General features: G+C 40.2%; 1 protein-coding gene across 2 annotated transcripts in view; it reads left to right on the forward strand.

The window, feature by feature from the left end:
- Nucleotides 1–27520, forward strand: part of Heatr5b (HEAT repeat containing 5B) — a 78263-nt gene that overhangs the window by 29217 nt on the left and 21526 nt on the right. For both annotated transcript variants that reach the window (XM_038318699.1, XM_038318700.1), the window contains exons 18-27: nucleotides 474–664; nucleotides 2623–2782; nucleotides 5090–5279; nucleotides 6016–6185; nucleotides 13961–14105; nucleotides 14662–14901; nucleotides 15281–15532; nucleotides 19370–19551; nucleotides 21875–21943; nucleotides 25627–25806. In XM_038318699.1, coding sequence (XP_038174627.1) covers nucleotides 474–664; nucleotides 2623–2782; nucleotides 5090–5279; nucleotides 6016–6185; nucleotides 13961–14105; nucleotides 14662–14901; nucleotides 15281–15532; nucleotides 19370–19551; nucleotides 21875–21943; nucleotides 25627–25806 — 1779 coding nt within the window. The remainder of the gene's footprint in view (nucleotides 1–473; nucleotides 665–2622; nucleotides 2783–5089; nucleotides 5280–6015; nucleotides 6186–13960; nucleotides 14106–14661; nucleotides 14902–15280; nucleotides 15533–19369; nucleotides 19552–21874; nucleotides 21944–25626; nucleotides 25807–27520) is intronic.

A 27520-nucleotide genomic window follows, 5' to 3' on the forward strand; every position in this document is an offset into this window, starting at 1 on the left:
TTTAATCTTACAGTATCCTTTATGCCCAAAAGAATATTGAGGATTAGCCCTTGGGTAGAAATTCTGCCATGAACTGGGATTATTATTATTATTATTATTTTTAAAATTTGTTTATTATTTATACAGTGTTCTGTCTGTCTGTATCCTTGTTGGCCAGAAGAGGGCACCAGATCTCACCACAGATGGCTGTGAGCCACCATGTGGTTGCTGGGAATTGAACTCAGGACCTCCAGAAGAGCAGTCACTGCTCTTAACCTCTGAGCCATCTCTCCAGCCCATGAACTGGGGTATTAATAACATGTTCTGAAGTCACATTAGGACGTGATCACAGTCCACCTAGCAGGTGTCAGCCCCAGGTGTAGCGTATGTAATCTGTGACGATATCTGGATTTCCTAAGATCGCAACATATCTTCTTCTTTGTTCAATATAAATTATGAATCAATATCATTATTCTTCTTTAAAATCAATATAGGGCTTAGCTGAAAACAAGAGCACTTTAGGACCTGAGGAAGTTCGTAAATCTGCTCTGACACTGGTTATGGGCGCTCTTGACAACCCAAACCCCATCTTACGGTGTGCGGCAGGGGAAGCCCTTGGAAGAATGGCTCAGGTGGTGGGAGAGGCATCTTTTATTGCTCGAATGGCCCAGTACAGCTTTGACAAGTAAGTGTGTCTCCTAAAACGTTTCTCAACCAGTCAAGATGTCTTTTAAGCAGCCAGCAACTGTTACCTAGACTATGTAACTATGTATGTATTTCCCACATGATTTACAGCAAGGGGAAATTTTATGATAATCTTAATTTGTAGTTCAGTGATTTATGGCCCTCTAGGTTCTGGGAGAGATGTAATGGGTTAGGAACTTTTAAAGAGGACTGGCTTCTCTCTGGCTTTTGGAATCAAGAGCGTTCAGTCAAGACTCCCCTCATGCCATCCGCGGGCACCTGCCGCTGCCCTCTGTTCTTTCTGCCTTGCTTTACCCCACTTTTCTTTCTTTTGCTTACTTCTTGGAATAAGAAGGGATAAAGTTACACTGCAGATTTGAGGATTATTGTGCATGTTGACTATGAAGAGCAGTCTGAGGGTCCAGACAAGCCTGACAAGATGAGAACTGTGGCTCCAGTGCTGTTAGTGGCCGCTCAAGTAGAGACGCTAAAGATCAGAAGGCCCAGAAGTAACACAAGAGTCATATAAGTTATCCTTCCTAACTCGTGTATTTTAAACAATAAGTGTATTAATCATGTCATAATATTAGCGAGAGAAAGAATTAAAATATTTCTGAACTCTTAGAAAATAGCTTTTATCTTTTTCACATATGAATGGCAGCTTCGTTGGTTATAAGATAACATCTCTGATGCTGTGGTAAGATCCCTGACAAAGCGACTTAAGGAAGGAAGGATGTATTCTGACTCAGGGTGTGAGGGTTCTAGTCTGTCCTCCCGGAAGGGGCACAGTAGCAGGAGCGTGAGGGCCGTTTCCACCGTGTCCATAATTAGGAAGTAGAGAGAGTTTTGGTTTCAGTATAGTTGCTTCAGTTACTAAACAGCTGAAACATATCTTCACCAAACTGATGAGTACTGTTAAGTATGTATTTTACATCAGATTTTCAGACTCAGTTTGAAAAACAGTGTAAGATATCTCAATAATTTGTTAATTGCATCATGATATTTTAATATTTTGCTGTTACCTTGTTAAAATTAATTTCCATTATTTTTTCTGTATTGGTAGAAGTGTATTAGAAGTTATATGTGTGATATATTTTAATTGACCATTGTGTTATGTTTATATGATGGTTACATACAGTGTCCAATGATCATTTAAATTGGTGAGTTTTAAAGCCAGGTGTGATGGCTCATTCCTGTAATAAGATGTGGAAGTCTAAGGTGGAATTGCCATGAGTTAGAGGCTAGACTGCGTAATTGATGAGTTTTGCATAATAAGTACATCTCAATGTAAATTATTTTAAAATTTATATGCAGTATTTCTTTTACTTTTAAAATTTGCTAAAAATATATCTCTGAGACTGAAGAAATGGCTCAGCAATTAAGAATACTTACTACTTCTTGAGAAGACCCAAGTTCAATTCTCAGCACCCACAGCAGGCAGCTTACAACTTCCTTTAACTCCGCTCTTGGGGATCCAGTGCCCTCTGCTGGTCTCTGTGGGTACCCACGTATAATTTACCTACATGTGAATAAAAATAAGTCTTTTATATACATATATAAAGTATGTAGAAATTTGTCCATTTTATAGAGACTTTGGTTATAAGTAGCTGGGGTATAGAGTGCTTGCTTAGTGTACACAAGATTCAGGACTTAATCCCTTGAAAAACAAAACAAAATAAAATTTCTTAATTTAATTTATTATATTGTGTATTCTCGGGATGTAGTTTCTTTTCCTTGGCACTAGGGACAGAACCTGGGACTTTGTACACACTGAGCGTGTTTTCTGTCAGCGAACCTCAGCCCCACAAATACTTTGTAAATTTTATGTTCAAAGTCAATTATAAGGACTGTTGTTCCTTTACTTTCCAGAATGTTTTCCTTTTATGTGTGAGATTTGTAATAAGCCTGTTACTAGAAGAAAATGGAGCAAACGATTCCTGTTGCATCATGTTTTGTCAGGTTGAAGTCAGCTCGAGATGTCGTATCCAGGACTGGTCATTCCCTGGCCCTCGGTTGTTTGCACCGTTATGTTGGTGGCATAGGATCAGGACAACACCTAAAAACCAGTGTCAGCATCTTATTGGCTCTAGCTCAAGATGGGACATCCCCTGAAGTTCAGGTACACAATGTTAAAGTTTCTACAGTTGCTTTTGAGACAAGGTCTTCCTTTCTGCCCAAACTGACCTCAAACTCTCTATTCACCTGACTCAGACTCCTGAGTGCTAGGATCACAGGAATATGCCCGACACAAAATTTTTAAATGATATCTATGACTGAAAAGTTGGTAGAACGAATGTACTATATGCTCTTTCCTCGTTATTTCAGCTTATTTGCCATAAACATTAGCAAGAATTTTATCTTTTAACATAATCTTCAAAGTCTACTCTTTACTCTTAATTAAGCCTATTCATCTGTGTGTATATACTTATGTGTGTATGTATGTATATAGATAGATAGATAGATGTAGCTTTTCAAGTTCTTTGAGAATATCATACAATATGTTCTGATCATATTCACCCTGTCCTAACTCTTTCTCAATTCACCACCCCCTTCCCTTCCCACCCAAAAATTTTGTTGTTGTTGTTTTTTAATCCTTCAAGACCAGTTTGTACTTCCTAAATCTTCTTTGATGTGTGGTCTTCTACTGGACTCTACATACACTCTTAGAGAAAACTGTTCTCCCTTTCCCTGCAGCCAACAATTGCCAGTATCTTCATGGCTTGCTATGGGTTAGTATGCCCAGCTCTTCTCTCCTTTCTGTTGTTTTGTCCTGCTTGTACATGCTTTTGAAATTCCTATGAGTTCATATCTGCAGCTTCCCTGCTGTGTCCAGAAGAAGTGTTCTCTTATACTCTTACTCTCTTTCTGCCTCCTCCTCCGCGGTGATCTCTGAGCTTTGGGGTTGGAAGTCTGTACATTCCCTTTGGGGATGAGAATTAGTTCTGCAGTTTTTTATTCACTGCACTTGTGCCAGTAGTGGGTCACTGTGTTAGTCTCCATCCACTGCAAATAGAAGGTTCTCAGAGGCAGATTGAGATACACATTGTTCTATAAATACAACGATAGATCACTAAGCGTCAGTTTAATAGTATTATTTAGCCCCACAGTAGTAATAGATATCCCCTACAGCTTAGGCCCATCTAGCTATAGGTTCTTAGCCTGATAATGGTGGCAGGCATGATTTCATCTTATAGAATAGGATTTAAATCCAATCAGAAATAGTTGGTTACGCCTATGATGTTCATGCCACTATTCCAATAGTGGTCATGTCTTCCCTGGCCATTTATTCTTGTAGCTTGCAGCATTCATAATGGATATGACTAATGATTAGTCTCTTCTGGTAGAACCTTCAAAGACTATGCAGCTATCCCATGTGATGAAGCTTCTAGGTCCATACCAGTGTAATTTTGCCCTGGTCTATGACTCACGAATCTACTATCTTCATCAATAGGATCTTACTTTCAAGTTCAAAAGTGTAATCAGGAACAATGTCAAAAATCTGTTAATTTTTTGGGGGGTCTATGAGGCCTCAGTGGCCAATGATCCCAAAAGAACTAACTTATGCCTGTCAATAGGCTTCTGTTTTTCAGCCTCTTGTCTAGTAGGATCATTGTTGCCCTGTTACAGTGCTTTTAACTGCGGAGCCATCTCTCCAACCCCGTATGTCTTTTTTGAAAGGTCTTTAGTGTTATTTAGTTTATTTCTCCCATATTCCTTCCCCTACCCCACCTTCCATTCCGCAACCCCAGTTTAACCCTGCTGTTCCATTATTCTCTTTTAATCCTTTATACTAGTGCTATCTCCCCTCCCCTGTAAGTCCCTCCTCTTGATCTCATAGTTAATTTATGACCTCTGTGAATATTTCAAAATCACATATATCTGAGGATTCAGTGCCAACTTCTGTCAGTGAGAGCAAACATAGCGTTTGTCTTTCTGGATCTGCAGCAGCACTTAGAATGATTATTTCCAGCACCACACATTTGCCTGCAGTCTTCATAATTCACATATATACTTTTAAGCACATTTATTGTTTATTACATTTTAGTTTTTGTACTTATATTATTAGGTTGGTTGATACATAATTAGCTTCATTTCCCCTCTTGTTTCCAGTTTTACCACAACCCAGGTTTTAGGGTCACTGAATCACATTTACTCTTTGAGTATTTTTTTTAACCTTTGTTGTTTCTCAAGCATCTCATGCTTAAGCAAATATAGCTGCAGCAAAACTTTGAGAGTATACACATGGTGCCACATGACAGCAGTTGGAAGGCTAGGGATCACATCTTCAAGGCCAGCCCATGACACAGCAAAACTCTGTCTCAGAACATGTTTAAAAATATTCACGTGACTGTAACAACTTAGCATACTCTATTCAGTGTACTGCAGTTGTTTCTTATGACTGAAATAGACTTGTGTTTTCTTGTAGACTTGGTCTCTTCATTCACTTGCCTTGATAGTAGATTCCAGTGGCCCAATGTACCGTGGATACGTGGAACCCACGTTGTCTCTAGTTCTCACCTTGCTGTTGACAGTTCCACCTTCACACACAGAGGTCCATCAGTGTCTGGGCAGGTGTTTAGGTGCTATAATAACTACTGTTGGGCCAGAACTACAAGGTAAGCAAATTCATCTTAAACTAAAGAAAGCCCGTGGGCAATTACTGTTCCCTCAGTTTCCTCAATGTCTCCATCATGTTGCTTGCAAACCTTTTTAATAATTTTTATTTATTAATTAATCCACAAAAGGAGGTCAGCTTTGTATTGTCATCATTTAATGATGACACAGTTGAGCAATATGTATTACCTCCATTTTATAGACAGAATATGAAAGTAGAGAGGACTATGAACTTCCAAGGTTTTGTTTTGTGCATGATCATGTGATTTCCTTGACTGGTGTATGTACATAAAATTATTTTAATTCACGTTAGAAGAAAATTTCAATACCTATATTTGGTAATTAAACTACTATACAGAAAATATGTAACATTTTTTTTAATTACTGCAAGAAGATTTTTATTATTATTCAAATAGTATTTAAAGTTATTGTAACGAAAATGGTAGTATTTGTTAAGCAGAGAACCACAAAATGAGGAATCTTCTGGTTATTTGGCAAAAGATTGGTGGTTATAAAGGATAGTATGCCTTTTTTAAAGGAATATGTTTCTAAGACATGAATTATTGCCTTGTGAGTACAGTTGTGTTTTGAAGTCATATCTGGAGACTATTCAGAGTATTTAAGCAGACAGAATAGTGACTGGAAGAAGGAGTCATCTAGAAGATGGGTCCCCCAGGAGTGTTTTGGAGACACTGATAACACAGTTGTATTTGTCTTCGTCTTTTATTTTCTGGTCAGGAAACGCAGCGACCATTTCTACCATCCGCTCCTCCTGCCTGGTGGGCTGTGCGATCACGCAGGACCATTCGGACTCCCTCGTTCAGGCCGCTGCCATCTCTTGCCTTCAACAGCTTCACATGTTTGCACCACGGCATGTCAATCTGTCTAGCCTTGTTCCTAGCCTTTGTGTAAGTACACAGCTATGTTGTTCCATTGTTTGATTTTGGGAGCTTTGAAGTGTCTTTACCAAAAGGCCAAATTGGACCAAAACAAAACAGATTTGTTTGGTGGGGATCATAAGTTTAAGTTTCAATTGTTATCTTCTTTTATTTCTTCTTTTCGTTTTTTTGCATTTTAAGAAATATTTTGATGAACCACTTACTTCCTAGCGAAGGACTTGGCACATGTAGTCTTGCCTCTCAGAACTGGTTGGCAGTCTGAGATCTGAGATCTGCTGCTGTCTTCGCAGTCTGCAGTGCACTCATTCAGTAGATGCTTACAGACACCCTCTTATATGCAAGGCGGCAGGCAGAGTACTGTGGGCACTTGTATGAATAAGACAAGATCAAGCCTCTGTCATTATGAAGCTTATAGCTAACAAGGGTCAATGAACAATAGCTATTTACAAACCAGGTAAGAGCTAGAACCGCTGTAGCAGCTTTGAGAATATAGCTCAGTGGTAAAGCACTTGTGTAGCAGTTAAAGGCCCTGGGTTTGATTCTCAGTAAACAAGTGGAAAAGAAAAGGCATAAGGGTAATGTAAGGAATATGTAACGCAGCCCCTATTGTAAGCCAGACATTCAGAAGTTAGCTTCCTGGAAGGTAGAACTGAAGGTGTGATATGCAGGATAGGATTTAGTTTGTAGACTAGCACAGCATCCATGTGTCCGAGGGGAAATGTAGAGGGCCCTGCATGAGAAGTGTGATGTGCTTAAAGAACCAGTTATTATGTGCTTAAACCTGGGAGAAGACGGGAGTGCAGACAGTGAAAAGAAAGCTGTGGCTGAGCAGTCAGCCAGGCGGAGGATCATGCAGACCTCATAGATAGTAAGACGTTAGACTTTCTTCTGTAAGCTACGAGGAACCATTTACAGGGAAGTCACATGGTCAGAACTGTCCTTTCCCTCTTTCTGTTCTTGCTGTGCAATGGAGACAGGACTGCTCTATAGTAGGGTAAGGGTTTTGGTATTGTGGGAGCAGGATGATAAGGGTTTTTCCAATTTTGGGTTGGTTGCAATTAGAATAAAGGAAAAAAGATGGATTCAGATAATATTTAAGAATGAGTTGATTAGTTGGCTCTCAGGGAAAAGTAAGAAGGACGTGTTTAGTGTTCTGACCTGAGCATGGTGATGGAACTTTCTCCGACTGGCATTGTTGGGCAAAGTTGGGGATTGTGGATATGTGACTGGTTACATGAGCCTGTAGCTTGGATGAAAGAGGATGGGTTAGAGAAGTGAGTTTGGAAGCCTAAATATTGTAGATGAGCTATGGAAGTGGATGAGATCAACAGTGAATGAACAACCCAGCATCTTCAAAATATAAAAGAAAAAAAGAGAGAATTAAGAGGTAATGGGAAGAGAAAGAGGAGGTGACAATAACGTAAGACAGACGAAAGGAAAGTTAGAGGTGTGCGTTCAGAAGCCAGGTGGAGTGAGCAGCAGTGAGCCTGCCCCGCACTGACAAGGATGGTGAGAGCTGGAATGTGCCCTTTGACTTGTCACATGCTCGTTCTTAGCAAGAACTCACTGGAGGACCTCTAGAAGTGGAGGCCTAAGTGTGCTCCACCATTGCGTTAGAGGTGGAGGAAAAGAGCTCCTCCTGACATTTGTTTGTCAAGAAGAGGATGGGGTGCCGGTGCTGGAGAGATGGCTCAACAGTAGGAACATGAGCTGCTGGGACCCAGGTTCAACTTCCAACACCACATGATAGCTAACAGCTGTCTATAACTTCAGTTCCAAGGCATCCAGCACTCTCTTCTGGCCCTTCAGGTATTGCCTGCACACGATACACAGAAATATATGCTACACATAATAAAAATATCATTTTTTTTAAGTTTTAAAAAAATAAAACAGGGTCCAGGGAATAGGAGATGCTTTTCCTCCTGTCATTGAGGTTTGTGAGCCTGTTACCATGCTCATGTGAGGGAGCCAATAGAGGGGGAGTGGTAAACATCTGGGAAAGAAAGGGAATAATTAGTAATCCAAGTGCATTTTAGTTGAATAGAGTTTCCAGGGCATAAGTAATGTGATAGCCCTTTCAATGCAAACTGGCTAAAAGGAGATGGACGTAGCTAAAGGTGGGCTTAGACATTTGGTGTCTGGAAACTAAGGATGTTGCCTGATGATTTTATATTAATAGTGAAAGGTGAGATTAACTTCTATGAAGAGGGAATCTGAGTTACGAAGAATGGGATATAGGAAACTAAACTACCTGGAGAATTACAAGGTTCTCTGGGAGAACAGGGGCTCTACCCAATTAATAGATTAATAACGTTATCGCTCCAGTGTGTAACTTGTGATGAGATCAGCTTTGCTTAGCTGGGGTTTTTTATTCAGCAACTGTAAATGAGTCAGGTGAAGACCGTAAGAAACCAGCCTTCCGTGCCTTCCTAGGTAGACGTCGACCATGCGGGGTAGATAGAAGGCGTCAGCATAGAGAAGGGATACGGATGAGGCAGTGCTGAAATGATGGCGTCTTACCTGGACAGGGAGGAGAGGGAGCCACAGTAGATGTCACCACTGGAGGCTCTTGTTGAGGTGAAAGGAAGACCCTATAGGATAATAAAGGGCAAGATGATACATACTTGGTTTGCTATGGTATAGTTAGTTTTACACAATAAAGCATGCTCCTGTTTTACTTTAGGGAGAATTCAACAAGTCCCAAACCATCAAGGAGTTTGAGTAAGACACAGGGTAGAACCAAATGTATATGGCATGTATATAAAATGTATATAGAAAGAAAACAGTAGAGTATCAGTGTGTGTTGCATTGCCTTTTATAATAGGAAACTGAGCATTCTGCCAAAAGCTGTGACCTAATGTAAGCTGTGGGGTCATAGGTGGTGTCTGTTACTCGCCGGATACAGCTCAGACAGGATCGTGGCCATGAAGACACAGACTTGCCTTTCTGGGTTTTCTGTTTTCTCTCTCTATTTGTTTCTTTTTTGAAAACATTTTTTTTAAATCTTGGTGTGTATATATGAGTGTGAGCATGTGTGTATCAAAGTGTGCAAATGAAGGTCAAAGAGCAACTTTAGGCTGTCAACCTTCCATCTTATTTGAGACTGGGTCTCTTGTTGATCTGTACACCAGGCTAGGTGGCCTTCAGACTTCCAGGAATGCTCCTGTCTCCACCTGTTGCATCTCAGTAGGAGCTTTGGGATGACGGATGCGTGCACAACTGTATTCAACTTTTGCCTAAGTTCTGGGGATATAAACTTAAGTTCTCAGGCTTGAGTGGCAAGTGCTTTACCCCCATTGAGTCCCCATCTTTTTCTTCTTTAAATTCCATTATGCTATAGAGGTTCATAAAACATAGTTAAAAGGATCTAGTAAAGTAAAAGCTGATTTCTTAACTGAGTGGAGTTTATCACCAAGCCACAGGGGAGCACAATGAGTTTCCTATGTTTAGCACAAGATAATGTTTCCAAGCTGGGTTCCTTAGTGGAACATCTGGGGTTTTATTACAGACATGCTGGAATACTTTCCTGAACCTCTTCCAAAAGACTGGGTAAGTGAGCTTGTTGTCAGCTGGGAAAGGAGATGGCATAGCAGACTAGAGAAGGGGCATTCAAGTGGTTGCCCTATTGAAACATCGCCCAAAGCCTCTCATGCAGTTTGCATTTGCCAGATGCTCTGACACTTGCTAAAAATAGTCTGTATGTGCATTAATCCCAAGTAATGAAATGGATTCAGACTTTTGTAGATTCATGTCAGTTCTATTGTGCTTGTCATCAGAGATGGCCATATTATGTGCTGCCATGTGTAGTATCGAAAACAAAAGGAATATGGTTTTATCAGAAAATGTGTTGAGAGGTACATTTTATCATAGTAGTAGTTAACAAATTAATTAAATATGATTGAGACCTAGAGCTGTTCAAAATGTATTTCTGAAAGCACAAGTGCCATTCTGAATTATTATAATTCTGTACTTGGAAACAACTGCTCTGTCTGTCATGTGACCACAGTTCCTCTTGTCTAGACAAAATTGTTGCATTTGCGTCATCTAGAATAATTTTAGAAATTATCAGTGAATGATTTTCAAGTTGAAATTTATCTTTATGATTAAGTAAATGTTCTTTAGCCAGGCATGTGGTACACGCCTATTATCTCGGCACTCAAGAGGCAAAGGCAGCAGTTCTTTATGAGATTGAGGCCAGCCTGGTTCTATATAGTGTGTTCCAGGCTGACAGAGCTTCTTTGTGAGACTCAGCTTGGAAAGAAAAAGGTTTCTATGTGTCATTGCTGAAAGAGCCCACCCACCTATGTGTAAAAGCAGCAGCACTGCAAATCGATCCCATAGCCAACATTTTTGTTGACAATTAGAATTAAGTCCTGGGGGAACTCTGTCATTTCTTATCAACACACAGCTGTATAAAATTGGTGGTGCAGTCTATCTTGGGTTTCATCATATATTCTCATCAAATTATTCCTGATTGTAAGATCAATATATGAAAACCCAATTCTTTCTCCTTCTAGAAATCTTGCCAAAAATGACTTTATTGCATTAAAATATCTTGGCCAAACAAACCATGGATGTTATAATACCATTTGCTCCTAAGTTACTGTATCTTCAGCTTTGATAAATGAAAAATCACACTTAACTAATGTATCAGTTTTGACCAAACAGCAATCCTTTTCTTTTTTACTTTTCCTTGTAATTGATGATTTTTTTGTTTTTTTGTTTGTTTTTTTTTTTTTTTGTTGTTGTTGTTTTTCAAGACAGGGTTTCTCTGTAGCTTTGGAGCCTGTCCTGGAACTAGCTCTTGTAGACCAGGCTGGTCTCGAACTCACAGAACGAGTGCTGGGATTAAAGGCGTGCGCCACCACCGCCCGGCTGATGATTTTTTTTTTTTTTTTAAATACAGACGCTCCTTGGCTCATGAAAGGATTAGGTCTAGATAAGTACTTCTTAAGTTAAAAATATCAGAAGTTGAATATGCATGTATAACCCTTTACCTGCTGGACAGCATGACTGAGCAAAGCCGTGAATTTTGTGCACAGTGTTGGCTGCTTATATAGATAACCTCATGACTGAGTATGAGAGTAGGCTTGGCGCTGGCGCTGAGCATCTCAGAGAGTCTTACTACACATTCCTTGACTGTGAAAAAGTCAGATTTCCAAACATGGTTTGGGCTGAATGCGTATCACTACTATTATAATTCAAAAAAAGCTTTAAGTCAAAGTGCTGTGTTAGAGACCATCTACAAACTCCAGTAGACAAGTTTCCAGTATCCAGAATTACATTAATCCATTTTAATTGTTTTTAGTGTGTTTGTGTGTGCATGCTTGCATGAGTTTATGTACATCAAATGCTACAGAGGCCAGAAGAGGACTTCAAATACCCTGGAATTGGAATTACAGACAGTTGGTAGCTCTTGGGTTCTGACAACTGAACTAAGGTCCTCTGTAAGAAGGACAAACAATTTTAAATGCTGAGCCACCTCTCCTGCGCCCCATTTTTGTGGTCTTATAACTTATGGCCATGGGATCATTACAGTTCAGTGTAGAAGGACACTAGAACTGGAAAACAAGACTGTATTCTGCATCTCTAGTGTCATAGATGTAAAGACAGAGGGAAAATTGAACATTGGGGACACTGAAATGAAGCTTTTAAAAACTTGTAACCGAGTGTGGTTGCACATGCCTGTGATCCCAATATTTGGTGGGGAGAGACCAAGGATTTGGAGTTTAAGGCCACGTTCAACTGCATTGTGAGATAGAATTCAGTGTGGTCTACCTGACGCCCTGTCTCAAAATCAAAGCCAAATAAAACATTTTATAGACTGGGATGTTTAATTTAAATTTCTCTTTGATTGGCCAGTCAACATATTTGTTGAATGTATTTTCTTTCTCTATAATTATCACATAATTAAAGTTTATAGTATTCTACTTAAACTGATTCTAAAAGACAACTGTGTAAGATAGGAGGAATATTCTACACATAAAACAGTCAAAATTACATGACCAAGTGATGGTGTTCTTTCCATTTGATATGACTACATCTTATACTTTCTAGTTTAGGGTATGTGAACATTTCGGAAAATCTGTATTTTAGGAAGAAAAGTAGATAATTTTTAATTTTTAATCAGGATTTTCTCACCTCAATTACATTTTACTTTTCTTAATATTTGATGTGGATTTCATAGGCTGGTTTTATACACGTATGTATATCTTAAGTAAAAGGATGTTCTTCAAAAGAAGAAAAGATGTCCTTTTTAAGTTTAAAAAACTTATTAACTTATGTGTATCCATGTTTGTGTATGTGCGTGTGTGCGTATGTGTGTGTGTGTGTTGGCTTATATGTATATGCATGTGGGAGGGATGCTTGCGGAGGCCAGAGGAGGGTGTCTGATCTCCTAGACCTGGAATCACAGGCTGACTTGAGCCTGGGAAGCAACCTTTGGTCCCTGAAAGAGCAGTGGAGACTGTTAATGGTGGGCTGCCTCTCCCACCCCACAAATGCTGTTCTGATAGCATAGGATAAACTAGTATTGTGAAGGCTATGGGCTCTGTATACTCCCCCTCTCCCTCTAGCATTTGTATCTCAGATTCTTTCTCAAATGCTTACTTTTTTTTCGAAGCAGTGCATGGATACAGATTTATGACAATATGATGATATTTAACATTTAGTAAGCAATTAACCTGTATGTGTATTGATATAAGCATTTTGCTTTTGGTTACATCTTATTTTTACTGTAATTCTGTGAATATTTCATTCCCATTTTACAAATAGGCAAATTTAAGTATAGTCAACAGAAGTGGGATTCAACCCTAGACTGGCACCCAAGACTGAACTGTATTTCTATTTTACTATGGCTATTGGGATGTAGTATATTTATTTTTGTACGGACAGTCTGGATGGAATAAGTCTGTACCCAAGCCTCCATTTTTAGTTCATTTTGGTTGGGTTCATGTTTGCTTGATTTTGTTTTTTTTTTTTTTAATAAATATTCTCCTTCACTCTTATTTCTTACTGTATGTTCTGTTTGCTTACTTTCTGTTCACTGCATTGACTTTCTATGTACTTGTAGATGACAATATTCCAGTGAAACCATTCATAGACTTTAAAAAAGATTGATTTATTTATTATTTATACAACATTCTGCCTCCGTGTATGCCAGAAGAGGGCACCAGATCTCATTATAGATGGCTGAAAAGCCACCATGTGGTTGCTGGAAATTGAACTCAGGACCTCTGGAAGAACAGTCAGTGCTGCTCTTAAATTCTGAGCCATCTCTCCAGCCCCATTTATATACTTAAGATGAGCAGACAGTCTTGAATTTCCATACGAGTTTTAGAGAACAGATCGCAACATAGGTATTTTGATACTGATGTCTTTCCTATATGTCTTATTGCCAAAATGCTATTATATGATTGTATTATACTTATTTAGAAATTAAAATTTATCACTTTTAATTATATGGTTTGTATGTCTGGGTATGGGTATGAGCACATGGTGAGTGCAGGTGCCCAAGGGGGCCAGAGGTGTCAGCTGAAGTTACAGGTGTTCGTGACCTGCCTGACATGGGTGCTGGGAATTGAACCCAGGTCCTCTGGAAGAGCAGCCAGTGCTCTTAACTGCTAAATCATCTCCCCAGTCCCTGATGATATTTTAAATAACCAAGGTCTTTCAAGAAGGAACCTCTACAGAAGTAAGGCTTGCTTCCCAAGGATGAGTTCACCGGGTAAATGACCTTAAAGATGACAGCTATAAATACTGTCCTGCAATTGTTATGCTGACAGGTTCACCTGTGCAGCTCCCACCTGTTACTTCGACGAGCAGCTGTGGCCTGTCTCCGGCAGCTTGCGCAGAGAGAAGCAGCGGAAGTGTGTGAATACGCCATGAGCCTGGCGAAGAATGCAGGGGACAAGGAGAGCGCCAGTGCCAGTGAGTTCTCTGATTGGCCAATAGTCTTTCTTTTAAAACATATTTTTCTTCCTTCCTTCCTTCCTTCCTTCTTTCCTTCCTTCCTTCTTTCCTTTTTTCCTTCCTTTTTTCCTTCCTTCTTTCCTTCCTTCCTTCCTTTCTTTCTTTCTTTCTTTCTTTCTTTCTTTTTCTTTCTTTTTTTTTTTTTTTTCTGAGACTGGATTTCTCTGTGGGGCTGTCCCAAAACTCATTCTGTAGACTAGACTGGCCTCAGACTCACAGAGATCTACCTGCCTCTCTCTCCCAAGTGCTGGGATTAAGGGTGTGTGCCACTAGAACCAGCTGAAATTTTTCATATTTCTAAGAGTACAGAAAATCAGTCTTAGAAAGCAGGGATTTACCCTTATTGTCAGATTAAATTTTGTTCTACAGTATGTGAGTGGAAATGACAGTTAAAAGGCATTTACAGAAGATTTTATTGTCATTGTGAGTCACATGGTAGGCTTGGTTTTTAGTGTCAGTGCTGCCTTTAGTGTACAGCGTCTCATACAAACTTGCTTGTGAAATCCCTTTTCAGATGTCAGTCCTTTCGTACCTGGAGTTGGTCATCGAGGTGATATCCATTGCCGGCACCAGGGTGTTAACATAACAGACACGGGGCTTGAGGGCCTTCTGTTTGGAATGCTAGACCGAGAGACAGACCGAAAACTGTGTTCAGACATCCATGACACGCTGGGACACATGCTTTCTTCACTAGCAGTGGAAAAGCTCTCCCACTGGCTGATGCTTTGTAAAGATGTCTTGGCAGCTTCTAGTGGTACGTATTTAAATGATGTTCTTAAAGTGATGAGAAAATCGTCTTCTGATATATGAACGCAGATAAGCATCTATATTAATTTGAGCCTACTTTTAAAAATAGATAACTTTTATTCACAAGTCCCTGTAAAATGTTGAAGGTTAAATCATAGTATAAATGAATATGCTTTTGAAATATATTTTAAGCTTTTTGAAAGTTCAACTTAAATTTTAAATTCCCAGGTTACTCTGTAGTGCAGCATAGCATATAATTCTATTTAAATTTGCAAAGGAGATGTGCGTGAAGTTAATTGATGTTATATCTTCCTTGGTTTTTGATTAAGAAGAGCTTGTCAGTTCCTTTTTTCAGAGTTGAGAATTAGGTGTCACTGTTGTTGCAGACATGAGTACAGCAGCCCTCCTGAGCAGTGGCAAAGATGAAGAATCTGAGAAGAAAGATGAGACGGACGACGATACCATGTTTACTACACTCGGCGAGGAAGACAAATCAAAGCCTTCTGTGGCTCCTCGCTGGGCCACGCGGGTATTTGCTGCCGATTGCTTGTGCCGCATCATCAACCTGTGTGAGAATGCGGACCAGGCTCACTTCGACCTTGCCCTGGCGCGTTCTGCTAAACTGCGGAACCCTAAAAGTAAGTGCAAAATCACTTCTTCTTTTCCCCAAAGTATTCTGATCTGTTTGAGGTTTCCCCTGTGTGGCTACTGTAGGCTGTGCCTTTTGTTTACTGCAAGTCTTCTCACATTGACCTACGTGTCCGTTGCTGTGGACTACTTGCGTGTATTTATCTGAAGATGGGTGTACAAAGGTTTATTCATGAGGCTCTAAATATCTGTGTATATGAATTTTAATCATTCACCCAGATGAGAATAACAACACTCACCACTTAGGTTTCCTCAGGAGCAGTTCTAGGTTTAACACTTTGTTGTAAAAGAGAAGATAGAACTTTTGGGTCCAAAATCAAATAAACTTTGCTGTTCCCAGCCAAAGAAACAGTCAGAATCCATGGCACATTCAAACCCTTGTATTTCACATATGGGAATATGTGAAAATTACTATTGGGCATCTTTGAAAAGGAAAAATGACATTATTACTGAAAATATCACTTTTTTTTTAAAAAAATCTTTTATAAGTGTTTTCTATCTTATCTCCTTTGGGTCAATATAGAGAATTTTCAAATTGAGCATTAGCCCAAGCAGTAAATATCTTCATTTTACAGTTGATGAGATGTGGAGAAGCAGAAAGAATTATCTTGTTAGAGGTTTCCTAACCTGTGTTTGGTTGTCTCTCTGTTACCCTGTTGGTTTCTTAATTTGTGTGAGTTGACAGCACAGAAGTATATATGTTAAAATGCCATTCATGTTATTGTATATAATGAGCTGCAGAGTTCATAGGTAGATTTAAGACAGAAAGATGGTAGCCCCGCGCAGTATATGAGACGTGAGTCAGAATGTCTGGTACAGAGGGAGAACAGGAAATACTGCGTCTGTAGTCATGTCATTATTTAGCACATATTAACTGAGTCCTATTTATTATACATTGGGAATATAAAGAATCAAAACCATTGCCACACCTTGAAAAGAAGCAACAGTCCAGATGATAGGTGGGTAAGTAGGATATGTCCTGGTAGAAGTGTAATTCAGGATTTGGGAACATTTTTTAAGTGTCATTCATGGCCTAGAGTGATGGCCCAGTGTTTAAGAGCACGTGCTGCTCTTGCAGAAGACTGAGGTTCAGTTCTCAGCATCATCAGGTGACTCTTTTAACTGTAATGCCAGGGAATCTGATGCCCTCTTCTGAATTCTGTGGGTCTCCATGGGTATTGCACACATTACTTATTTAATCTAAGAGGAGAATCTCTTCATGTTTGCAGTCTGCTCATGGTATGGTACTGTGATGTGATGACCGAGGTTTTTCTGTCCCACCCAGTCCTGCAGCCATTAAGTCCCAAAAAATCACACAGAGGTCTACATTAGTTATAAACTGATTGGCCCATTAGCTCAGGCTTCTTATTAACTAATTCTTATAACTTACATTAACCCATAATTCTTATCTGAGTTAGCCACGTGGCTTTTTCAGTGAGGCAGTCACATCTTGCTTCCTCTGAGGCTGGGTCACAACTGTGGACTGAAACTTCTCTCTTTCCAGAATTCTCGTTACCCTGCCTCTACTTTCTGTCTGGTTGCCCACCTATACTTCCTGCCTGGCTACTGGCCAATCAGCATTTTATTAAAAATAATATAAGTGACAAGATAAAAGACCATTGTCCCACAGCATTCCCCCCCCTTTTTTTAAAACAAGAATTCTGAATCAAATCTCTCTTGTTTAGCTTTCTTCCTGACCATTATCCAATAACAACTTGTAACCAACACTCTAAACAAAGAAAAACATCCATAGTCCATTTTTTGGGAATGTGGGTGTAGTTTTCTAGGCTACTTCCTGCTGATTGGGGGTGCTGATAATCTTACGGGGACCTAAAGAAAATTTAGAATTATGATCAAGTCGTGACTGGAGTATCCTGTGAGACTTGATCATCTCAGGCAGCAGTCTTGAATCTGTTCTGGATGTAGAACTCAGAATCTGGGCTGTCCACTCCTATCAGAGATTTCTCAGGTGGTCTTCCTTGATCAAACCTGATTTTCCTTAACTCAGAATGAATCCACAGCCTCTCATTTCCTGTGGAAACAAAAGCAAAATCTCTTCTCTAAAGTAACATAAATGAACTCTGCTCTCTGAGAAAATGTCCACGCAGTCCCTGTGCTTTCCAGGCCCTTTGGATGGCATCCTCATCTCCTGGTCTTCTGTGTACCATGCTTTAGTTATAGGAGTGACTACTCTCGGAGCTCCCAAATTCTCCTTCCATGTTGCAGTTTACCCAGCCCCTCTTCCCATTTCCACTCTTTACATATTGTTCTTAAATTTTAAAGAAAAGATAGAGGGGTTTGTAGGTAGTTGGGGAAATCAGCTCTCATTTCAGGGACAGTGAATTAGATGACAGAGAGTACAGGGTCCTTTTATTTCTGCTTTTGTGGGCATAGCATGAGGAGAGCCATTTTAATTCAGATCCTTCTACCTGGGATATCTTCTCCCAAACTCTGGCAGGAGCTTGTTACCCCTCTCAAGGCTGGTTTTTAAGCTCCCCTAGATGAGACGATTTGGAGATGCTAGCCAAATTCTCTCCTTTCTCTCTGCTTTCAGTGCTGTCCACCCGACATACACTCTTTAAACTTGAAATGTTAAAGTTGGACTTTTAAAATAGGAACGTGAAGAAACCACGTCTTGTTACCTTTTCAATAGTAACAAAACCCAATTTAAATAAGTCTTTGGGGATTGAGTTGAGCCACTGAATTGCAGGTACTTCAGAAAGACCGCCTCCAGCCTTCCGTGCTGTATAGTAGCACACTGGAGTTTGATTGCTTCTTCAGATAGTGTCTGTTGCTGTGTTTTAAGTTCTGATCTTTAGTGCCTGTCCTGTCCTGTTCTCAGCCAGCATCTTTTTTGTTCTGTTTTATGCCTTATTCCTCCTGGTTCATGTGTCCATGTTCCCCTTTTCCTGTGTGGCAGACACAGTGGACAGTAGCTGCTGTAGATCTTTGCCGCTGATTCTGCTGTGCCTTTCTTATCAGAACCAGTTTCTGGTTGTTGATTCTTTCTTTCTATTAGGAGTTGTGTTTCTCTCCACCCTCACATTCTTGATACTTGTCATCAGATGCTGGGCAATGTACATGCTGTGCAATTAGTGCTGGGGTCTCCTGTTCCTTTAAATTGTGCTGAACTTTGTCCTGGGATGGAGGAAAATTATTGTACTTTGTGTTATTTGAATTCCTCTGAGACTTGCTTTTAAGCAAGATCTAGGGTTACCTTTGCCCTAGTGCTAAAAGATCAAGACTCCCTTCCCACTCTGTTCTCATAAAAAAATCTTTTAGAGAATAATTTTGTAGACCAAATTTCCTGATTACACACTGTGTTTTTCTACAATAGGAATTAGCAGGCTATGGCCTGTGATCAAAATACAACCCACAGCTGCTTTTCACAAACAGTTTACTGGAGTTCAGCGCTCATTTCTGTAGCATTGTCTATTGTGTTCTGTAAGCACTCTGGCTGTCTTCATGGTGTGGCAGCAGAGCTGAGTAACTGCCTTAGAGATAATATGGCCCGCAAAGCCAAAAATACTCAGTATCCAGCCCTTACAGAAAAGCCCTGCCAGCGTCTGCTGAGGGGAGTTACTAGCCCATTGGGGAATGTTACTCATGTATTTTGCTTCAACTGTCAGTGTTCCCTGTGTTTGTCTGTCTTAGCAATGTTATTAAAGGTCTACCGCTGCTCCAGGACACTTGATGGGAGTTTTATTTTTTAGACATTGTGAATTATGTAGATCATAAATGCTTTATCAAGTTGATTTGTTTCATATTTTATGTTATTGCATTAGTTTGGGTAAACTTTCCTCACTGCATTCTGTTCTCCTTTGCAGATGACCTCTTAGTACTGCATCTTTCTGACCTGATTCGCATGGCCTTCATGGCTGCCACTGATCATAGCAACCAACTGCGAATGGCTGGGCTCCAGGCACTTGAAGACATTATCAAGAAATTTGCATCTGTGCCTGAGCCAGAATTTCCAGGTCACGTGATCCTGGAGCAGTATCAAGCTAATGTGAGCTTGGGTGCTTATTTACAGACCTAATGGAGTTTGCGAGGGTCACTAAAGGAGGGATTGTAGTCTCCTCATATGGAGCTCAAACCTGTAGGATCTGTTCCATCGTTTCAGTCAACCTACAGCTGGAGAAGGGTCAAACTGCTGTAACTATTTTTAAGTTGTGATAGCAGAGCAATGATAAAACTAGAATAGAAATTCCAGCCTTGCTTTCCAGTCTTATGCTTCCCTGCCATTTAAAAGATAAAAGGAGCATCCACAGCCGCGGTACAGATTTGCTGCCCCTGTGTGCATGTGTGTATGTGCTGAGTCTTGACGAGCAGCCTTAGAAGTAAAGCACTTCCTCTTGTGAGCGAGTGAGGAGATGACCCCTGACAGTAGCAGCCAGAGGGACTAGTGAAGAGGCAGAGTTTTAAGAGATTGTTTTGCTACACCCTAAACACATAAACTTGTTTTTCCTGATTTCAGACACATCATTAACTAATCCCTCGTTATGGGAGAGAGGCGGTGTGAAAGTTGGGAAAAGTTATACGAGCAAGTAAAACAAAGTCTTTTTTTTTTTTTTACTGAAATTATTCCCAAACTTGGTTCCAGACACACAATATCTTGTCTAAAAACTTTGATCAAGCCTGGTGATGGCGCACACCTTTAATCCCAACACTCCAGAGGCAGAGGCAGGAGGATCTCTGAGTTTGAGGCCAGCCTGGTCTACATAGTGAGTTCCAGGACAGCCAGGACCACACGTAGAAACCTGTCTCCAAACAGACCTAAGTAAACAGATAAATAAATGAAGCTGTGAGTAATCTTTAAACTACTTAACTATGGTAAGGAAGGTGCAGCTCTGGTGCTGGTGGCTGTGACAGTCGCTCACTAGAGTGAAGATGTGTGTAGGTGATCCATCTCTCTGCCCTCTACAGTCTTTTCATTTAGAAATAATTTCAAATGTTCAGGAAAATATCCCCAAACCATTTTATATCCTTCCCCCATACCTGTCTATTGCTAAATGTGGTCTGTTTTTTGAAAGCTGACTTTCTTTTCCTCCCTTCTCCCCCCTGTGTCCTCCTCTTTCCGCAGACATACATATGTAATACAGTTTTTTTTCTAAATCATTTCAAAATAAATTATTTTAGTCATGTATTGTTACCCTTGAGCCATTTGGACTATATTTCTAAAGGATGAGAACACTGTCTTATGTAATCACAGAACAGTTATTAATCACTGGAGATTCAATATTGACTCTTTGCTTTTACTGAGTCTGTCATAATCATTTTGTCAGTAGACCCAATTAACTCGTTTATAGTTTTTGTTTTCCTTCAGGGCCAGTTCACATGCCGCGGTCAGCTGCCACATGTCTGTAGTCATAGAAAGGAACTTTTGAGTGTCTCCAGACGTCCGTGTAAACGGCTTAGTGACTGTTGGTAGAAACCTCAATTTAAGAACAGATTACATGTAATGTCTCCATTCAGCTCATACACCTTATATCTCATTATCTACCTGAGAATCTATGGCTCTGTGTGTCTGTGCACGCATGTGTGTGCATACACAAATACATGAATGGGGTCAGAGGACAGTCTCCTTTTACCGTAGTTCCCACGGATCAAACCCAGAATGTCTAGCTTGCTTTTACCTACTGAGCTGGTCTCCTAAAAGCTAATAATTTCGAGCAGCCTTTTTTGGGGGGGGGGTGGAGTTGGTTTATTTTGAGACAGTTTCTCTGTGCAACAGTCCTGGCTGTCCTGGAACTCTCTCTATAGACCAGGCTGGCCCCGAACTCACAAAGATCCTCCTGTCTCTACCTCCTGAGTGCTGGGATTAACGATGTGTATCACCACTGCCCAGACTTAACCAGCCTTTTAAAGCATCGTTTTTGTGGGGTGAAATGGTCTTTGAGGTACTTCAGTGCCTCTGAATTTATAATTCCTCAGTTAGTTAAAGAAATTGGCCCAATTTCTTGATACATAAAGGTTGTTAGAAATATGTTTACAAAATACATATGGAGGTGAGGAGGACACAGAAGAAGTCGCAGTCTTTGGTTGTCTTTGCTAACGTGTGACTCTGTCAGAAAGTCCCATTTACTATTAAACAGAAACCAAAGCAAAAGAAACAAGATTGCCCTTTGGGCATACTTTCCTTATAGATTTGATATTGATAACTTCTTGAGAAGCAAAGAAAAATGTAACCATAGTTAATCTTACTGTAATGGAAAGTATTAAGGAGGGGTGATGAAGAAGAAAGGAACAAAGATGTATATTCGGTGCTTTAATCTCTAGTGACACAAAGTTTACCACTGTCTCTAAAGTAAATGATTTGCTCATTTTTCTAGGTGGGAGCTGCCCTAAGACCAGCTTTTTCACAAGATACACCGTCAGATATAATAGCAAAAGCTTGCCAGGTAAGAAGAAAGCAGGCTATCTATGGCTGCCTTCTATACATTTCTAAAGGTTTTAGATTTCACTTAAAGAGAGAAAATCAAATTGATTTTCATCTTGGAAATACAATAATGTTCATCCCTTTTTAATAAATTTTCAAATAAAATTATTTATTTACTTATTTGATGTGTTGGCCGTGCGGCGCTCATGTGGCGGTCAGGACAGCTTGTAGCATGGTTGTCTCCTCCACTGTGTGGATTCCACTCAGATCATTGTCTTGACAGTGGGCACCTTTACCAGATGAGCCATCTTTTCCCCCACATCTGCTTTGCCTTTGTGTTCCATAGGAAATGTAAGGTAGTTGGTGTTAATCTCATCCCTTTTCCATGATAGCTCAGTATTTGGCTTTGGATACTTTGGTACATTATCTCCGAGTGAATGGACCTATAACTATCATAAGGGGAACTAAAATAAACGTAAGATGCCAAGACCTGTAGTAATGGAAGAACATAGAACAGCTGGGTGTAAACTGGTGGGGCAGTGAGTGTAAAAAGGAAGGAATTGCTTAGAAGGTTCTGGTTTGTTGGTGAGATTAACTTCACTTAAAAGCTTTAAACCAGGGTGATCCTTAGACAGGCAGGAAAAAGCCTCACGTGTAGAACACTTAGGTGTCTGCGTGAGCCAGCAAAACAGTCAGTTAAATAGGAGCAGAGGCATGAGCAATACACCCTTAAATATTTCACTTGAGCCTAAAATGTATAAATGAATGTTCACTTGCTTGGTGAGAGGCCAAGGTCTTTTCCCTGATTATGGTTTTGTTGAATCATCACTACATTTTCTTTCTTTATAGACAAATCCATAAAGCATTACTTAAAATTTCTAGGTATAAACTCTTCTTAAAAACTCATTTATATTTTTTTATTTTCATGTGTGTATGCTTGCACATGCATGGGCACCCGCAGTTGCTAAAAGAGCGTATTAGATTAAATGGATGTGTAGTTAAGGATAGTCATGAACTTCCTGCCACGGGTGCTGGGAATCACACTCTCGTCCTCCATAAGAGCAGCAAGAACTCTCTTCACCACTGAGCCATCTGTTCCGCCTCTGCGGTTCTCAACCTTCCTAATGCTGCGGCCCCTAACACAGCTCCTCCTCTAACGCAGCTCCTCCTCTAACACAGCTCCTCTAACACACACAGCTCCTCCTCTAACACAGCTCCTCCTCTAACGCAGCTCCTCCTCTAACACAGCTCCTCCTCTATCGCAGCTCCTCCTCTAACACAGCTCCTCCTCTAACGCAGCTCCTCTTGTTGTGCTGACCCCAACATAAGAGTATTTTCATTGCTACTTCATAACTGTAACTTTGCTGTTGTTATGAATTGTAATGTAAATATTTTGGAGATTTAGGTTTTACAAAGGGGTTGTGACTCACAGGTTGAGAACAGCTACCCTAGACCCTTTAAAGTAGAATGTATTTAGGGTTTTTGCAAGGAAAACTTAGCACCAAATTTCTGATTTTCACAGATTTGCCTGACTTTTAGTTACATTCCAACAAAATTTCAGAAAAATACTGTATCTCTCCAGTACGTTTCGTTTCTTTATAAATCAACTCCTTTCTTTGACACTTGTATTATATTGCGTATAACTTTGAACTTCCTATTTGCAGAATTATTTTGGTTGACAACTTACTTTGTCAGAAGCATGTCCTTAATAAAGATCTATTTTTAAGTGTTCTTACTTTTATTAAACTTAGTTTTCAGTTTTTGAAAATACATTTTTTGTTGTTGTTGTTTGTCTGTTTGTTTTGGTTTTCAAACTAACAGATCCGCCCACCTCTGCCTCCCAAGTGCTGGGACTAAAGTGCCACCACTGAAAATAAGATTTAAAGTAAATAAACATCGATGTGAGTATTTAGTCACAGTTGTTAAGGATTTAAATAAAGGAACAAAAGTCCATTAGCCATGTTGAAACCTGAATACTCCAGAATGCCAGAGTGTTTTTTTTTATTATTTATTTATTTATTTTTGTGATCTACTCGACAGCAAAATGTGAGTACTTATTTGCACCTGAAGCCAGATGAGGTTTTAGTATTGGTTTGTCTCTGAAAGCGGTACCTCCTGAATCCCCTATTAGAAATGTCCACGGTGTGTTGCAGTCCCAGTCCTTCCCACAGGTGCTCCCTAATGAGGTTCCTGCGCCTTTGTCCCTTTCACCCAGAAGTCGTGGGTTGTTATCATGGTTGTCAAAGGTGGCCCTGTCCAGGCCTCTTCCCGGATGACATCCTTGTCTTGACTTCAGTGTCTGTCCTCATGTGGTCATTTTCTTTATTTTACTGGGTTTCAATTCATTTCTGTTGTTCCACTTACTTTTTAAGTATACCAACTTCCCCTGTTGTTTGGATGTAAGGCTTTTAAGATATTCTCTCCCAAGCCAGGTGATGGTGGTACACATCTTTAATCCCAGCACTCGGGGAGGCAGAGCAGGTGGATCTCTCTGAGTTCGAGGGCAGCCTGGTCTACAGAGTGAGTTCCAGGACAGCCAGGGCTACACAGAGAAACCTTGTCTCAGAAAAAAAGAAAAAGAAAAAGAAACAAATGAAAAGATATTCTCTCCCTAAACAAATCTGCTTCATAATCTTACTTTAGTTATGGCCTTTGTGGAGAAGTTTCTAATCTTGCATAGTTATCCTCTGCTTGCTCCTGGAATCTAGAGCAGAGTTTCTCACTCTCTGCTGAATGTCTGTCCACAAGTCTCTTAGTGAAAATGTCTGGAATCCTGATCATGCTGATGGATCTCCACTGAACTTCCCTATTTCTTCACTTGTGCTTCTAACATTGTTAGCGCTCCCAACAATGGTGTCACTTCCCAACGGTTCTTCCAAGCTAGGAGCTTTGACAAAGTCGAAGTTTGATTCTTCACTCTTTTTGCACCTCACTGTCTTAGGCCCTAAATAAATCATGTCCACACCCTGTAATTTTTGTCTCTACGTTCCTCTTGAGTACCTCATTTTATTCCCAGTTTCATCCATGTAATTTCTGTCTTATGCAGAGTTGTATTAGACAGGTAACCGAATGTGCTGTTTATTGTCCTGCATATGGTTCTCCTAAAGCATAAACTTAAAGCCAAAGATGCTTGTCAACTCATGCCTCAGGATTCTTGGAAATTTGTGGCCATCACCTGATTTTAACACATGGGATATTCAGACTTTGTCCTTTCTGACCTCAGCTTTCCTGATCTTCATTTCTCCCCCATTTAGCATCCCTGTGTCTTTACACACAAACTGTCCTGACTTCTAAGATCATCACGTGTAAATTGCAGTCATAAACTCTGTGGTTTTCTTTTTCCTTTTTAAAAAATTCTTTCACAATAGCTAGTTTGATAATTTGCTAATAATAAATATTTTATTGAAGAAGTTTTTAAGACTGAACTACTTTGGGTAGAAAACCACTTATTTTAAAATTTTTGTTAAATAGTGAAAACATAGAATCTGAGCATGGTGGTACAAACTTTTAATTCTTGCATTTGGGAGATGAGTTCAAGGCCAGCCTGTAGTGTATGGCAAAACCCTGTCTCAGACAAACAGACTCAATGCTACTTTCTTGTCCATGGAGGGATAGACCCCTGTGCATGGATATGATGAAGCCCACTTCCCTCTCTTCCTGCAGAGTACTCTCCATGCACAATAACTGTAAATGTCCCTTGGCCAGGTGTGCAGCACGTGGATCGGAAGTGGCGTTGTCAGCGATCTCAATGATCTCCGTCGGGTCCATAACCTGCTCGTTTCGTCTCTGGACAAAGTTCAGGCGGGAAAGGGATCTTCTAGTCAACTGTACCGAGAGAGTGCCACCACCATGGAGAAGCTAGCCGTCCTCAAGGCATGGGCAGAGGTAAACATGGCCTCTTACACCTCACCATCCTCTATCCCTGATGCTCACTGGAGAATCTTCTGGGCATTAAAACTGGCCCTTGACGTGGAAAGCTTTCTTAAAATCTGTGGATGAGTCTTTTGTGAAGCTTTGTCTTACTACGTGTGGCAGCACACATCAGTAATTCTGGGTGAAGGTGAGGCTGAGGCAGGAGATTGCCATGCCAGGGCCATTCTTGGGCTTCATAGCAAGTTCTAAGACAATCAAAGGCACAAATTGAAACCCTGTCTGAAAAATAGAAAGCAAAATCCTTTGTCTTAAGAAAGGGTTATTTAGCCAGGTGGTGGTGGCGCACGCCTTTAATCCCAGCACCTGTGAGGCAGGGGCAGGTGGATCTCTGTGAGTTCGAGGCCAGGCTGGTCAACAAGAGCTAGTTCCAGGACAGGCTCCAAAGCTACAGAGAAACCCTGTCTCAAAAAAACAAAAAATGAAAAGTTTATTTATTATAGGGGAAAGCACAAAAATAAAAATAACAGAAAATATTTTATGCTAAGATTCTTTTATTTAATTAATTTTAAGAGATTTGTTTTTTTGTTTGTTTTGGGGTTTTGGTTTTTTGAGACAGGGGTTCTCTGTGTAGTTTTGAATCCTGGAACTCGCTCTGTAGACCAGGCTGGCCAACTCATAGAGATCCATCTGTCTCTGCCTCTCGAGTGCTGGAATTAAAGGCGTGTGCCACTACCGCCTAGCTTAGTTTTTTTTTAAGTAGTTGTTTTTAAACCCGTTTCATTTCCACAGCTACTGTGTGTGTGTGTGGGGGGTACACACGTGTATGTGGGCATTTCTTTTTTTTTTAACCTTATTTTTATTCTATTTGCACTGGTATTTTCCCTTCATGTCTATCTGTGTGTCGAGTCAGAGACAGCTGTTAGCTGCCATATGGGTGCTGGGAATAGAACCGGGGTCCTCTGGAAGAGCAGCAGTCAGTGCTCTTAACGGCTGAGCCATCTCTCCAGCCCTGGGCATTTCTTTATAAAATTGCATTATTTTAAATTCTCTTTTCTAAATTTTCCAGTTGCTTTTGAATTATCACTACCTGCCCTCCAGAATTTGTAATAACTGATCTCTTTCTCTTCCGACTAAGTCCATTTTAAAGATTTTTTACTTTATGTAAATGTGTGTTTTGCCTACATGTATGTATATGTACCATGTGTGTGCCACTACATGATAGAGGCCAAAAAGGGGATCCTCTCAAACTGAAGTTATGGGTGGTTGTGAAGCACCAGGTGGTGCTGAGAACCAAACTCAGGTCCTCTGCAAGAGTAGCAGGTGGTTTTAACTTGTGAGCATCTCTCCTGCCCCTCAGCCTGTGCTCCCTGGGTCTGTGGTACAGCAGCTGAGCAGTGCTGCCTCAGAGTGTGTGGTACTCAGTAGATAAAGGATGCTGGGCTTTGGAGGGGGGTGACCTCGGTAGTCAGTGTGTATAAAGGATGCCGGGATTGGAGACGGACAGGCATGGATTTATTCCTTCATAGAAAGAAAATATAGAGTTTAATGAGATATCATAAAAATTATTTTTTTCTAATTTTTAGGCTATAGATCAAGTTATCTTGGGATCCTGTACTTCTTACTCTGATAGTATTTTAGTAAAATAATGGGTTTTGTTTATTTTACTAAGATGATTGCTTTTATTTATAAAGTTTTAGTCTCTTTGAAATTAATGCAAATCTTACTT

The sequence above is a fragment of the Arvicola amphibius genome, chromosome 2 (assembly GCF_903992535.2).
Source record: "Arvicola amphibius chromosome 2, mArvAmp1.2, whole genome shotgun sequence".
Lineage (NCBI taxonomy): Eukaryota > Metazoa > Chordata > Mammalia > Rodentia > Cricetidae > Arvicola > Arvicola amphibius.